The 14358-nt window shown below is 45.7% G+C and overlaps 1 protein-coding gene across 3 annotated transcripts; it reads left to right on the forward strand.

Moving 5' to 3' along the window:
- Window positions 1-321: 321 nt before the first annotated feature.
- Window positions 322-11341, forward strand: ZSCAN16 (zinc finger and SCAN domain containing 16). 3 transcript variants are annotated; one of them, XR_005532767.1, is made up of 5 exons: window positions 322-408; window positions 737-1185; window positions 2741-2879; window positions 5231-5442; window positions 10419-10506. XR_005532767.1 is itself a non-coding variant. In XM_039257579.1 (4 exons), exons 2-4 carry the CDS (start codon window positions 799-801, stop codon window positions 10937-10939), a joined length of 1047 nt encoding a protein of 348 aa, XP_039113510.1. In that variant the 5' UTR covers window positions 322-408; window positions 737-798; the 3' UTR covers window positions 10940-11341. The 3 variants fall into 3 exon arrangements, 2 of the variants coding, with proteins under 2 accessions (XP_039113510.1, XP_039113512.1); XM_039257579.1 differs by lacking the exon at window positions 5231-5442 and having other exon boundaries at window positions 10419-11341; XM_039257581.1 differs by lacking the exon at window positions 5231-5442 and having other exon boundaries at window positions 737-1134; window positions 10419-11341.
- The last annotated feature ends 3017 nt before the right edge of the window (window positions 11342-14358 follow it).

The following is a 14358-nucleotide window of genomic DNA, read 5'->3' on the forward strand; positions in this document are numbered from 1 at the left end:
GAGGAACACGCATCTGCCCGATGTGTCTACGCACCCGTGCGCGTGTCCCGAAAAACACTGTGGAAGTAGATGCTGGAGAACACTTACTCGTTTTAAATACTGAACTATGTGAACGCACTATTTTTTCATACCACGTATTTAACAAGTGAACCTAAAAATTCTTGAAAGGGAAAAAGTCTAAGAAGCACAGCGGGGAGCACGCGCCCACGGGCCTCGCGCAGGGGCGGGTGGTCCGCCCGGTGCTCCCCGGAAGGCTGGCGGCGTGAACGCGCTGCCGCCACCGAGGCGAGGCTGCCTAGAGCGGCCGGAAGTGCCCGCGGCCGACGCCATTGGCCGGCCCGAGTCCAGCCTCGGTTCCGGGCCGCCGGGAGGACGCGGTGGCGGCCCCTGTGCGTGTGCGCGCACGAGGTGAGTCCCCCCTGGGTCCCGGGTCCTGTGCGGGGGAGGGGCCGGGGCGGGCGGGTCCCCCGCAGCGGCGGAGCCCCGGGGGACGCGGCTTTCTGGGCGGCCGCCGCGCGTGCTCCCGGGTGACCTGCACACCGCCCGGCGAGCGGCACGACCTTCGTGCAGGTGAGCACCCGCGGCCCCGGTGTGCGTAAGCGCCGTGCGCCGCCCCAGAGCCCCGACGGGAGGCCAGCCCTGGTCGGCGAGCTTCTCCGCAGCCTCCGAGGACGCGGGCAGCCTGGGGTAGCGGGGTTGGCGCTCGCCGCACCGTCCGTCGCTTCTCCGCCTGCAGCTTTCTCAAGAGACCGGCCTGGATTCCGCGCCAGAGACGGTTCTCCTCCCGCACAGCCCAGAATGGCCGCAGCCCTGGAGCCCGAGGAACAAAGAGGACTTGGCGTAGCGAAGGCGGAAGGCCGTTGCCGGGGACGAGACTGCGGCCCACAAAACTACAGTCCCCGCAGGAGGGAAGTCTTCCGGCAGCACTTCCGGAGGCTCTGCTACCGGGACGCCCCCGGGCCCCGGGAGGCTCTCGCCCGGCTGTGGGAGCTGTGCCGCCGGTGGCTGAGGCCGGAGTGCCACACCAAGGAGCAGATTTTAGACCTTCTGGTGCTGGAGCAGTTCCTGAGCATTCTTCCCAGGGACCTGCAGCGCTGGGTGCAGGCGCACCACCCGAACACCGGGGAGGAGGCGGTGAGCGTGCTGGAGGACCTGGAGAGACAGCCGGACGAGCCGCGGAAGCAGGTGGGAAGGGGGCCGTGAGAGAGGAGGGTGTGTGGACCGAGCCAAAGCCGAAAAGGCATGTGAAAGGTCACCTGACGGTATTTCGCAGTCATCCTAGAGAAGAACAAGGCTGAGGGAGGCACCTGGTGTCGGTGCCGGTGTCGAGTAACTCAAGTGTATTCAGTAAAGACACAGGGGACGGATTCCGAGTCAGGTTGGAAGGCAGATAGGTATCAGAGGTAAAGAAGTCTCCAACGAATGGGCTACCTGGTAATAGAAAACAAAAACAAAAACAAAAACTCTCCCTTTTCATAGGAAAATAGTCAAGGTGGGTTTAAGTAGATATCAAGGGTGTTACAGAACAGCACTGTCCAATAGAATTTTCTTAAAAATTTTTTCTACATTTATTTATTTTTGAGAGAGAGAGTGCGTGAGTGGGGAGGGGCAGAGAGAGAGGGAGACACAGAATCCGAAGCCGCTCCAGGCTCTGAGCTGTCAGCACAGAGCCCGATGCTGGGCTCGAACCCACAAACCGCGAGATCATGACCTGAGCTGAAGTCCGACACTCGAATGACTGAGCCACCCAGGTGCCCCCCAATAGAATTGTAATGTGAGCTACATATGTAGTTAAAAGTTTTCTAGTAGCCACGTTTTAAAAAATAGAAACAAGTTAAATTAAGTATATTGAACCCAAAGCTGGGCACTTGGGCGGCTCAGTTGGTTAAGCATCTGGCTTCAGCTCAGGTCATGATATCTCGGTTTGTGAGCTCCTCCTCTGCCTCTGTGGTGACAGTGCAGATCCTGGAACCTGCTTCAGATTCTGTCTCCCTTTCTCAACCTCTCCCCTGCTCATACTTTATCTTTCTAAAATATAAATACTAATATTTATTTTTGAGACAGAAACAGACCATGAGCAGGGGAGGGCCAGACAGACAGAGAGAGAGGGAGGCACAAAATCTGAAACAGGTTCCAGGCTCTGAGCTCCCAGCACAGAGCCTGATGCGGGGCTTGAACCCATGAACTGCGAGATCATGACCTGAGCTGAAGTTGGATGCTTAACTAACTGAGCCACCCAGGCACCCCATAAAAAATTCTTAAATATACACATATATTTAACCCAAAGTAATCATGTAGTCATTACAAAAAATAAGGTATTTTACATTCTTTTTTGTATTATTTTGAAAATTCATATTTTACACTATCTCAGTTCCTACTAACCACATTTCAAGTGCTCAGTAAGCACATTGTGCTTGTGGCTATCATATTGGACAGTGGAGTTATAGAAGAAGTGGAAGTTGGGCTAGATAATTTTTAAGGTTCTTTCCACATCCAACATTCTGATCCTGCGCTTATATGGATCCTTGTGAGAAATTCATTTTCCAGTGGCCTGAAGTATAGAGATTAGTTTCCACCTCTTCTTTTTTAGTCATTGTTGCCATTTGCAGTTTAATGAGAATTTTTCCCTTTTGTGTTCCTGTCCCTGGCAAATGCTTCTTTTGATCTTTTCTCTAAAGGTCTTTTAGTTCTTTCACAAAATCTGCCTTTTGCCAGCCTGATCATATTTCATTGTTTCCAGGTCCCAGCCAGTTCAGAAAGACAGGACACACTCTTGGACAAGCTGCCTCCCTTGGGGAGTCCCCATGAGTCACTGACTGCCCAGCTCCATCCCGAGAAGATCCACAAGGAGCAGGACTCTGGGGACCCCCAGAGGAATGGTAAGGAGCAAGACTTTATATGTGTGCAGGAAGGTGTGGTTCCTTGTGGTAGACAGGAACTTTCTCACTTTGATCTTCTCCTTCTCAAGTTTTCCTGCTTATCCTCCACCTCATTCTAGAAAATGTTATCTCCCTTCCTACTGTTGCCTCATCATGGAAAGAATTATGTTTTGATTTTTCATTACACTTAAGAGCTGTTATTTGGCCCAGTGGATGGGGGATGGAATTTAAATACTCATTCAAGTTAATAATACCTTACATTTCTGGGACACCTGGGTGGCTTGGTCGGTTAAGCATCCAACTTCTGATTTTAGCTTAGGTCATGATCTCATGGTCATGGGATCAAGTACTGCCCAGGGTGCAGAGCCTGTTTAGGATTCTCTCTCTCTGCCCCTCTACCCTGCTCATGCTCGCTCTCTCTTAAAATATTTAAAATGGTAATGATAATTATTTTTAAGTTTCTGTTGGTCGTTACGATTCTAGTTCTGAATTCTCTTAAATTTACATTTGAGCAGGAGAATTTGTATGACACTCTGTATTAGTCTAGTTGGGCTCCTGAAACAGAATACCACAATTTCTGTGTGCCTTACACACAGAAATTTATTTTCTCATCATTCTGGAGGCTGGAAAGTCCAAGATCAAGATGTCACCGGGCTTGGTTTCTGGTGAGACCTCTCTCCTTGACTCACAGACTTGCTGTGTCTTCACATGGCCTTTTCTGTGTGCATGCGTACTCTTGGCATCTCTTCCTCTTAGGTGAGGATGCCCATCCTATAGGATGAGGACCCCACCCCTATAGCCTCGATTATCCTTAGCTACTTTTTTAAAAGTTTATTTATTTTGAGAGAGGGAGCATGGGCAAGTGGGGGAGGGGCAGAGAGAGAGGGAGACAGAGTCCGAAGCAGGACCTGCACTGTCAGCACAGAGCCTAATGTGGGGCTCAAAGTCAGGAACCGTGAGATCATGACCTGAGCTGAAATCAAGAGTTGGTTGCTCAACCAACTAAGCCTCCTTGGCACCCAAAAGTAAAACTTTAAATCCCAGTTTTCCCCGAACACTGGTTTTTGTTTGTTTTTGTTTTTGTTTTTGTTTCCACTGCTCCCTGTCCTTCCTCAAGACACATTTCCCCCCCCCGGGTAGTATTTATGCTCTGGCCTATTATGGATTCATTCTCACTGCTATAAATTTTACCAGTATGGTTCTTTCATTCTATAGGCTCCCTGCCAGGTGATTTGTCTAATCTGAAAAATGATTTTAAGTGAAGATATTTCTAGCTGATAACTAGAAAGATGGTATTCAATTATGTGTAACTTAAAGGAGTCTTTTAGTGCTTTCCAGTGTAGTGTAGGTTATTGGTTAGCTTTAGAGGTGAGGCTGAGACTCCTTCTGTTCATTCTTCTTTTATTAGCATCGTTGAGCAGCCACGAAGTGGCAGGCGCCATACTAGATGTAGGGAATACAAGGGTGAGACTCCTTTTCAAGAAACAGAAAGGAGCAGTTATGCTATAACTTGCCCCAAACAGGACAGCTGTCCCTGTGGCTGGACAATAGGAGTTCAGAGTGGGTTTACTTAAGCCGAGATGGTCACATGAGTGGGAACGGGAACATTCCAGGCAGAGAGAAAAGTGCAGGGAGAGTGGGGGGCAGCATGCAAGCAGCATTCTAAGAACAGCAGTTGCTCTGAGGTTCTGAGGTGTTTTTTTTGATGAAGCGAACTTTGTAGAAGGGGAAAATCCAAAGCCAGTGGTGAAGGTTCCTGGATACCATGCTGAGAAACAGAACTTCATCCTATCAGACGGAGGTCTGTTACTTACATGAAATAGAGAAGTAGGTGATACAGATTTGTGTTTTTAAAAATCACTATCAGTGATTCTACTTTTTTAAAGTTACAAAGAGAAACATTGGGAGGATATCTCCAGATGTAGACAAAAATTATTTGAAGCTTATTCTCTGTTTTCCAAAGTCTGTAAGTGAGTAAGTGAGTGAGCACACAACTGTAGTAAGGAGAAAAGAAATCAACACGGGGCAGGGTGAAGGAAGACCACTTTCAGATATAAAGCATGGTAGACTAAGGCTGGAGAGAGGAAGGAGAAAATTCAAGAGATCCATATTATTCATTGATTAATGAACATATCTGACTGGTGGAGGGCTGTTTTAATAAAAGCCAAGTTTACAACTTGGGCAACTGGCAGATAATGGTGTCAGTAAGTGAGAGAAAAATCAGAAGGTGGAATGTTATCTATGTGTGAAGACTTAGGAGCGGATTCAGTTTTTATACATGCAAATTTGCTGTGTCTCCGAAACATCCAAATACAATCCAGTAATCAGTACGATTTAAAATATGATTCTAGATATAGGAGGAAGATGTGGGAGCAGATAAGAGATTGGGGAATCGTCCCTGGGTAGATGATAGAAGACATGGCTGTAGATGAAATTGACCAAGACGAATGTATCAAGTGAAGAGAAGAGAGGCACGTGCAAATTTTTGAGGCATGCCACCGTGTGAAGTTTGGGTGGAGGAAGAGGATTCTGTGAAGGAGACAGAGCAGGGACTGTCAGAAAGGTAAGAGACACAGAAGAGGGTGGTGTCCCTGGACAACAGGAGCTTCAGCCAGCTGTAGCCAGTGCTAACGAGACACAGGACAAGAACTGATAAGAATCAGGGCACCTGGGTGGCTCAGTGGGTTAAGCTCCTGACTCTGGATTTCAGTTCAGGCTATGCTCTTACAGTTTGTGGGATCAAGACCCGCATCAGGCTCTGTACTGACAATGGAGCCTGCTTGGGATTCCCTCTCTCTCTCCCCCTAAATAAGTAAGTAAATTAGGGGTAGGGGGAAGAATTGGTGTGCCTTGGTGGCTCAGTCAGTTAAGCATCCAGCTTCAGCTCAGGTCATGATCTCATGGTTGGTGAGTTTGAGCCCCACATCAGGCTCACTGCTGTCAGCACAGAGCCTGCTTCAGATTCTGTGTCTCTGTCTCTCTCTGCCCCTCCCCAACTTGAACTGTCTCTCAAAAATAAATAATAAACAGTAAAAAGAATAAAAAAGAACTTAAAAGAGTCCACTCACTAGTTCATGGCATTTAATAGTTAATGATAGTCAAGAAGAGTTGCAGAAGGCAGAAGCTAAAAGATGCAGGCTGTTTTAGTAAGCTTAACTAGTGGAGTCTTCCCCTTTTTTCTGTGAGGAGGCATACTCTAAGAAATTTCTCTCCCAACCTTTGGGAGGAGACAGGACATGTAGTCAGTCATAAAATAGGTCACAAGGACTCCTGGGTGGCTCAGTTGGTTAAGTGTCCACCTCTTGATTTTGACTGTGGTCATGATCTTATGATTTGTGAGATCAAGCCCCTTGTTGGGCTCTGCACTGACAGCAAGGAGCCTTCCTGGGATTCTCTCTCTCTCCTCTCTCTGCCCCTCCCCCGCTCTCTTCTACCTCTACCTCTCTCTCTCTTTCTCAAAATAAATTAAAAAACATTTTTGGGGCGCCTGGGTGGCTTAGTCGGTTGAGCGTCCGACTTTCGCTTAGGTCATGATCTCGCGGTTCGTGGGTTCGAGCCCCGCGTCAGGCTCTGTGCTGACTGCCGGCTCAGAGCCTGGAGCCTGTTTCAGTCTGTGACTCCCTCTCTCTCTGACCCTCCCCTGCTCGCGCTGTCTCTCTCTCCTAGAAATAAATAAAACATTAAAAAAAAAAAAAAAATTTTTTTTTAAATCTTTAAAATTTAACAAATAGGTCATAGGAATATTTCAACATGCTAAATTCTCAGTGTAGAACACGGAATTATTGCTTATGACTAATGGATAGTCTGCAAAACTTTAAGTTCTAGATGGTCCTTCCTTGTTTTTTTGATGATATATCTGGAGTACTTTCACTCTACTTCATGTTATAAATTCAGAAAAATACACAGTTCCTATAAGTAAAATTGTAGAGGCTTACAGACGTGCGGCTATCAAAATAACTTGTCAAGGGAAAATATAAACTGTCTTCCCTTAATCTAATCTACTGACAAAGTACTTAATGAAATCTAGCTATCCTGGGGCGCCTGGGTGGCTTAGTCGGTTGGGCGTCCGACTTTCGCTTGGGTCATGGTCTCGCGGTTCGTGGGTTCGGGCCCCGCGTCGGGCTCTGTGCTGACTGCCAGCTCAGAGCCTGGAGCCTGTTTCAGTCTGTGACTCCCTCTCTCTCTGATCCTCCCCTGCTCACGCTGTCTGTCTCTCTCTCCTGGAAATAAATAAAACATTAAAAAAAATTAAAAAAAAAAAAGAAATCTAGCTATCCTATGAGGCCTGAGATTTCTTACAGAATCCCTTTTGTCTGCACTGAACAGTATAAGTAGGACTTTTCTCCTAAAATACAGCACCAAGAGCCGTACACAATTTTTATCTGTGTCCCCACCACCACACTGCCCAAAACTGACAAGCAAAAAACAAACAAAACCCACTAAAACAATAAAAAAAAAAAAAACCTGCAGAAATCATAACACATTTTAAGACCTGTCTCTCAACTTTATTAAAAGCATGTGATGTCTGGTCGAAATCTTCATTTTACAGTTGAAGACATATACTCACAGAGGTTGTGACTTGTCTGAGTTTCCAGAGTTAGCAGCAGAGCTGAGATTACAGTCAGAGCCTGGGGCTCCTGGCTGCTGGTCCCGAACAGTTGTTAAAAGTCATCACAATAATGTACCCCAAAGCCACCATCTTTTAAAAATAATTTATTGTGAAACACTTTTTTTCTTTCATTTTTTAATTTTTAATTTTTTTTTTATTTTTTGAGAGAAATAGTGCAAGCGGAGGACAGGCACACAGAGAAGGAGACACAGAATCCGAAGCAGGCTCCAGGCTCTGAGCTGGCTGTCAGCACAGAGCCTGATGCGGGGCTCGAACCCACGAACCTGAGCCGAAGTCAGATGCTCAACCCATGCCACCCAGGGCCCCCCCAGATGCCCCTTTTTGTAATACGTCTTATTATTTTTTTAATTTATTTTTTAACGTTTATTTATCATTGAGAGACAGAAACAGAACATGATCATGGGAAGGGCAGAGAGGGAGGGAAACACAGAATCAGAAGCAGGCTCCAGGCTCTGAACTGTCAGCACAGAGTCCGATGCGGGGCTCAGACTCACAAACCACGAGACCATGACCTGAGCCGAAGTCAGGCGCTCAATGAACTGAGCCACCCAGACGGCCCTGTAACACATTTTAAAAGTATTTCATTTTGAAGCATTGGACATGCTATTAACCCATAGCACTGACTCTCCATTAGCAATAAATGACAGCCTGTTCAGTTTCACTCAGCATGTAACCTCGTTCTTTCTCCCTAGATTGTCAAGTAAGCTGTACATGTGGTGATCAAATGACCTTGTGGACATCTCCTGTCAGACCAGCAGGGCTGGACGAATCTTGAATTGTAACTGACAGGGACTCTAGATACTACACGTGCCACAATAACATTGGAAGGACGTCCCTGGCAAAAGGTGTCAGAACCCAGTAGTTTTCATTTTGTCCATTCTGAAAGGGGGTCGCTTGGGAACCCTGCTAGCCTGGGACTAGCACTGTGAAGAGACACGTAAACAAGACCCTGAAACTCCAGCTGACCAGGAAGTAGACTGAGGTCCTTGAGATGAGAAGAGCTCACACTTGACAGCATCCATACGATATTCTTTACATTGTTCAGTTGCAGATCTAAGGGAGAGGGTTATAATTTCAGTTGCTGACCAAGAAAAACTGACCTTGTATTTAAAAAAAACAAAACCTTTTGAAGTCCTGATGAGATTTTTCTCTAGATTCCTCCCAAAGCTGTGGGAGAGAGACTCCTCCTGAGCATGGTAAACTGGCCGTTTAGGGCAAATGGTCTGTCTTTTTTTTAAATACTCATCTTCATCGGTAAGCCACAGGAAAGCAGCCTGTGGTGACAGCTGGAGGTACAGAAGCTGTTGCGCCTAATGCTTATGTTTGGAAACACTTCTCTTAATGGGACGGAGGCACCTCTGATTTCCATGACTTGATCATTGTTACCCTACTAACCTAGCGATACTTCTGTCACACGTTACACTTTTGCAAATGCTTTATCATACATTCCCTCATCTGATCAAACAATAGGTAAAGAGGGCACAGAGGTGAGAAGGAAACCAAAATAGTTATCATCTGCTAAAATTTAAACAATTATCAGACAGTTTCAGGACTGGAATCTATATCTTCTGGCTCTAATTTAGTCCTTGTAATTTCTAGCCAAAGATAACCTGACATTTAGATTCCAAAACAGTATCATCTTAGAGCAGATATCCAGATTTGGGGCAAGTCTACTGCCTGATTTAAATAAATTGTTAGGAGGAACGGAAGATTGGGAACAAGGGGGACATGGCAAGGACAGCGCAGAGTGACCTTCGTGGCTCGGCACCCAGTGAGCCATGTGAGCCAGGATTTTCCAGCCCAGCCCAGGCGCTGAGATGCCCTGGCAGCACTTGCTGCTGCGTCCCGCAGGCCACGTGAGCCCCTAAGAACTAAGGAAATGGCAGCTGCACAGCTAGGATTCCTAGGTTCTTTGAGATGGTGGTCACAGTGGGACCAAAGAGGTGACACTTTCTACCCCCTCCAGATAACCAAAACAGGCATTTTCTAATACAGTGCAACTCAAATATTTACCGAGTACTTGCTATTATGTGCTATTCTATGCAAAGCTTGGGGTTGAGGCCATAGGGATCAGGAAGAGGGAAAGAGCTGATTTGGGAGATTTAAGACTCCCTGGAGGAGAGAGCATTTGAGATGGACCTTGAAAAATACCTAGGCTGATGGTTCTCAAAGTGTCTCTGGATCAGTAGTATGTAGCACACCAGGAAACTTGTTAGAAATGAATGGTCTGGAGCTCTACTCCAGCCTTATCAGATCGCAGGTTCTGGCAGTGGGAAGACTAGTAGTCTGGTTTAAGAAGCCAACCAGGTGATTCTGATGCAAATCAAGCTTGAGGACCAGCACTGGAGGAGACGATAATGAGGACATACACCAGACCATCCACTGTCCCTTCTATTTATCCTGCCCTGAATGGTCTCAGCCTGCTTTTAACTGATTATCCTTCATACGGTTCCCTTCTTTGACGGTTCCTACTCACTACATTCCATTCAGATCCCTAACCCCACTGTCTTCTCCTGTTTTACTCCCCCTTAACCACCTATGTTTCAGGCCCTCACATGTTTCTCCCAAACTTTCACCTCTCTCCCCATCTCTGTTCTCTGACCCCCTGTCTGTCTGTCTTCATTATCCTCAGCATATCCGTAGTCGTCATTTAGCACTCACCACTCTGCCTGTGCACAGGATTGCCAGGTGACCCTTGGATCCACATCACTTAATCTGTTCCCAAATAATGAACCCTGCCACTGGCTTCCCTGCTGGCCTCTTAATTTCTTATTTATGTCGTCAGTATGATTTGCTGGTGCCAGATCTCTAGTTTGTGCATTGTATGTGACTTTTTTATAACACTCAGAGCGTTTGTGTGTTCCTTCTCAAACCTAGAGTGGGACACGTTTGTGTTCTCTCTGTTACAGGTGATGAAACCAGAACTCAGAATGAAGTGTTGTCCCAGGAGGAAGGTACACCCAAGGACACACAGTTCCTTGGCGAGGTAAATGGCAGACTTGACGAAGACATTCCTCTGCCTCCTGAATCCAGAGATGCTACTGAAAGCGAGGGCAGAGTGGCGTGGCCACAGAGGGAAAGAAGGCGCTATGCATGTGAGGACTGCGGGAAGAGTTTCAGCCACAGCTCAGACCTCAGCAAACACAGGAGAACTCACACTGGAGAGAAGCCCTACAAGTGTGATGAATGTGGGAAAGCCTTCATTCAGCGCTCGCATCTCATCGGACATCACAGAGTACACACTGGAGTGAAACCTTATAAATGTGAAGAGTGTGGGAAAGATTTTAGTGGCCGCACAGGTCTCATTCAGCATCAGAGAATCCACACAGGTGAAAAGCCCTATGAATGTGAGGAGTGCGGGAGGCCTTTCCGTGTGAGTTCGGCCCTGATCAGGCATCAGAGAATTCATACAGCAAATCAGCTCTACTAATACAGTGAAGAGACCGTTCTTAGGTCCTCAGGCCTCATTAGTTCCCAGAGAATCTGCTGTAGAGACTGAGTAGCCTGAATGCAGGCGACACTTCAGTCATCAACTATTTCTCCAGCACCAGAGAATCTACCTGAGAATATTTCCTTTTATTTCTAAATTACTTCAGTTTCTTGGGAAGAATTAAGAGTTCTTTCAGAAAGCCTTGTCTGTTGACATACTGCTCACCTACAGCCCAAAATAACCATGTTTCTTGGTTGAAAGGCACTGAGTGCTACTTCTCAGCTCTCCTTTTTCCTTGACCATTCAGTGTATGACTTAGGCAAACATTTGCTTTTTTTTTTTTTTTAAGTGTATTTATTTTGAGAGAAACAGATCTGAAGCAGGCACACGCACACAAGTGGAAAGGAGCAGAGAGGGGGAGAGAGAAACTCCCAAGCAGGCTCTGCGCCGTCAGTGCAGAGCCCGACACAGGACTCAAACTCATGAACCATGAGATCATGACCTGAGCCAAAGTCAAAATCAGATACTCAACCGACTGAATCTCTCAGGTGCCCCTAAACATTTATATTTTTCTCTGCCTTCCATTTCTCCATCCATAGCGTGCAGAGGACAGCGGATGCTTGCCAGGTGTATTATGTCAAGGTAAAAGCTGCTTTTGAAATTCTTAACTAAAACAATACTAAGTATTTGTTTTCCACCACTACTGCTAGAGTGGCCTAAATATTAATCTCCTTTTTACCTTAAAGTAGGGAATGTAATCGTTTTATGGAATTTGTTTGCCAGTGCTGAAAAAGAAGAAACCATCAGGAAAGACAGCAGGCTAAGGAAAACATTCCAGTGGAAAGGAGAGCAGTTAAGTAATGAGTAGAAGCTGTTGGGAAGGCGGGGGGAACGGTGTGTTAGGGATCTGTAATGTGGATAAATCATTCCTCTTCTGAGTCTCCCGTCACTGTAAACTGGGGGACATGGGGAGAGATCAGTCTAGAACTGCGCTGTCCAGTATAGTAGCCAGTCATCCACACATGGCTGTATAAATTTAAATTAACTCAAGTAAAATAGAAAATTCTATTCCTTTGAGACATTTTAAGTACTCAACAGCCACATGTGGCTAGTAGCTACTGGATTGGACAACAGATGTAGACCTTTCTTTTTATCTGCAGAAAGTCTAAGGGATATTGTCCTAATCTATCATTGGTAAGGTATCTTCCAGCTTTGACATCCGTGTGATTCTGAGTTTAGGAAGGTAGTAAAAGAGACACCTGAGGAGGCTACAGTAGCAACAGAAGATAAAATACAAACACCATAAAAAAGTAATTTAGTAATAACTTTGTAGCACTTTTTCAGCCTTAGAAAAATATAGTTGGATATTTGATTAACCAACTTAGATTATAGTTGGATAATTGAAGATTATTAAATACAGTAACCTAATGTAAATCGAAAGCTTAAATTTTTTTTTCTTTTTTCTTTTTTCGGCTTGGAAATATACTAGCAGTTCATGTAACAACTTTACATCCCTAGTTTGAGAATTTTATAACATGACAGAAATTGTGGCCAGAGGCCCAGCACATTCAGATTCACACCATCAAACTGCCCTGAATCACTGGTTCTAGGAATCGCCTCACCAGAACAACCAGACAGTGATTGCCCCTCTTCCTGAAGACAGTAATCACACATACTTGCTTTCATATTATGATTGACTAATTAAACTACCACAGTCATACTGTGTCTCTGCTACTATTTGGGAGATGAATCTTAAATCATTCCTTGTAGCACCACAAAGATAAACTGGGCTTTTAGGTCTTTTGAACATAATTGATAAAAAAATTTAAAACCTGAAGCTTCACACTCCTTGTTTTTCTAACAATTATCTGGGCAATATTTCAAAGCATTTAAAACAGATTTTTTTTTAAGTGGTCATAAAGGAAAAACTAAAGCATTAAATCTCTAGTTTTAGAAACATCCTATTTTGAAAATAAAGCTAGATGCTTACTGAATGATAGCTCTTCCCGCTTTACCTTTTGTCTCGCGGAGAATCATGCATAGAAGCTATTGAAAGTTTCCGATCTTTATTAAATTTAGAGAGGCTTCTGCAGTGGTATGAAAGATGATCCTGGCTGCTACAAGGTTAGGGTAAAGACATGACAGACCGACCGATTTTCCTTTATCCTTGTATGCTAGAACATTCTATTCAGATATTTGTGAATACCTGTAGTGCAAAGAATCGTTGGTTACCTCTAAAGGCTGAGTGAAGACTAGTTTGGAGCACTGACAGCATGCTACCCTTTTCTAGGCTTGGTGTTGATTCCAAATTGCCACAGCAGTGTCCACCATCTGACACCAGAGGGACAGTAAGAGTCCAGGAGGGACAAATATAAGGGCCTAGAAATGGCCCAGTGTGCTGCAGCAAGAGAAGAAAGGCCAGTGGACCCTGGCATAACCCAGGCATAAGGCAGAGGAGGCGTGAGGTTAAAGGAGGTCTGAGTTGCTGGTACCATGAAGAAGCCGGCATTGTCCCAGTAAATGCGCGGAAGTCTGAGGGAAAAAAAAAGGTCAGGGTGCAACCAGTTGGAAGAAGAGCTGTGCTCAAGCCCAGCCAGTTTCCTGAAGAGAAGTAATCTGCTAGACACTAATCAGAACCACCAGGTCCCTGCGGAGCCACCCTCTGTGCACAGCACCTGTTCTAGAAGAATCCGGGCTTCTCAGTTACGGCAGAAGCACGTGCATTGCTCCTTCCATCTTTTTCAAGAGAGAATGATTTTATTTTTTTGGAAAGCGGTGAGGATTGTAGTCTGAAGCTTTTGTGAACTGGCAGGACAGCTGTGATCGTACGAGGCACTTAAAGGGAGGTGGAGGCAGCCCTCAGCCACAGATGGAGGTGGCAGTGAACTGGGGATTCGGAATGAGGAGCCAGCAGCTTTAAGGGGAGGAAATGGACAAGTGCGGGGGGTGCGGGGTTCTAGGAGGAATGGATGGGCATCGGCGAAGGGGGAGAACTAAGATTGCAGAGATGGATGGAAGGAAGAGAGTAAAAAGGAACAAGGGTGTAGGGAAAAGAACAAAGACCAAATGAGAGATGGTGATAGGAAGGAGAAGAGCGTGGCAAGTAATCTAATACTGGCATCGGTCACCTTTGAGCCTGGGTCATAGGATACAAGCCGTACAAAGGTACATGGAGCGTTAGGAGCACAGTGTATACTATTTATCGAACAAGCCTCCGTTCTCATCCTAAGCATGAAATTATTTACAATCAAAAGTCCATCAATAGTGAAAACACAACTAGAAAGTTTGAATAACTTGAACAAAACAAGCTGTTCTGTTACTGATCCCACAAGAGAGTTGGATATACTGAGGTTCTCAGTCTTACTCAGATCCTCTACAGCAAGGTTTCCCAGGCTTGTTGTATTAACATTTTCAGCCAG

The sequence above is a fragment of the Hyaena hyaena genome, unplaced genomic scaffold (genome assembly GCF_003009895.1).
Source record: "Hyaena hyaena isolate Hyena2069 unplaced genomic scaffold, ASM300989v1 scaffold_637, whole genome shotgun sequence".
NCBI lineage: Eukaryota > Metazoa > Chordata > Mammalia > Carnivora > Hyaenidae > Hyaena > Hyaena hyaena.

What these genes read in the sequence shown, in the direction of transcription:
- ZSCAN16 (XM_039257579.1), top strand. Translation starts at nt 799, where the DNA reads ATGGCCGCAGCCCTGGAGCCCGAGGAACAAAGAGGACTTGGCGTAGCG. An exon ending in CGGACGAGCCGCGGAAGCAG is followed by an intron (nt 1,186 to 2,740) that starts GTGGGAAGGGGG and finishes CATTGTTTCCAG; the next exon opens with GTCCCAGCCAGTTCAGAAAG. An exon ending in TGGGGACCCCCAGAGGAATG is followed by an intron (nt 2,880 to 10,418) that starts GTAAGGAGCAAG and finishes TCTCTGTTACAG; the next exon opens with GTGATGAAACCAGAACTCAG.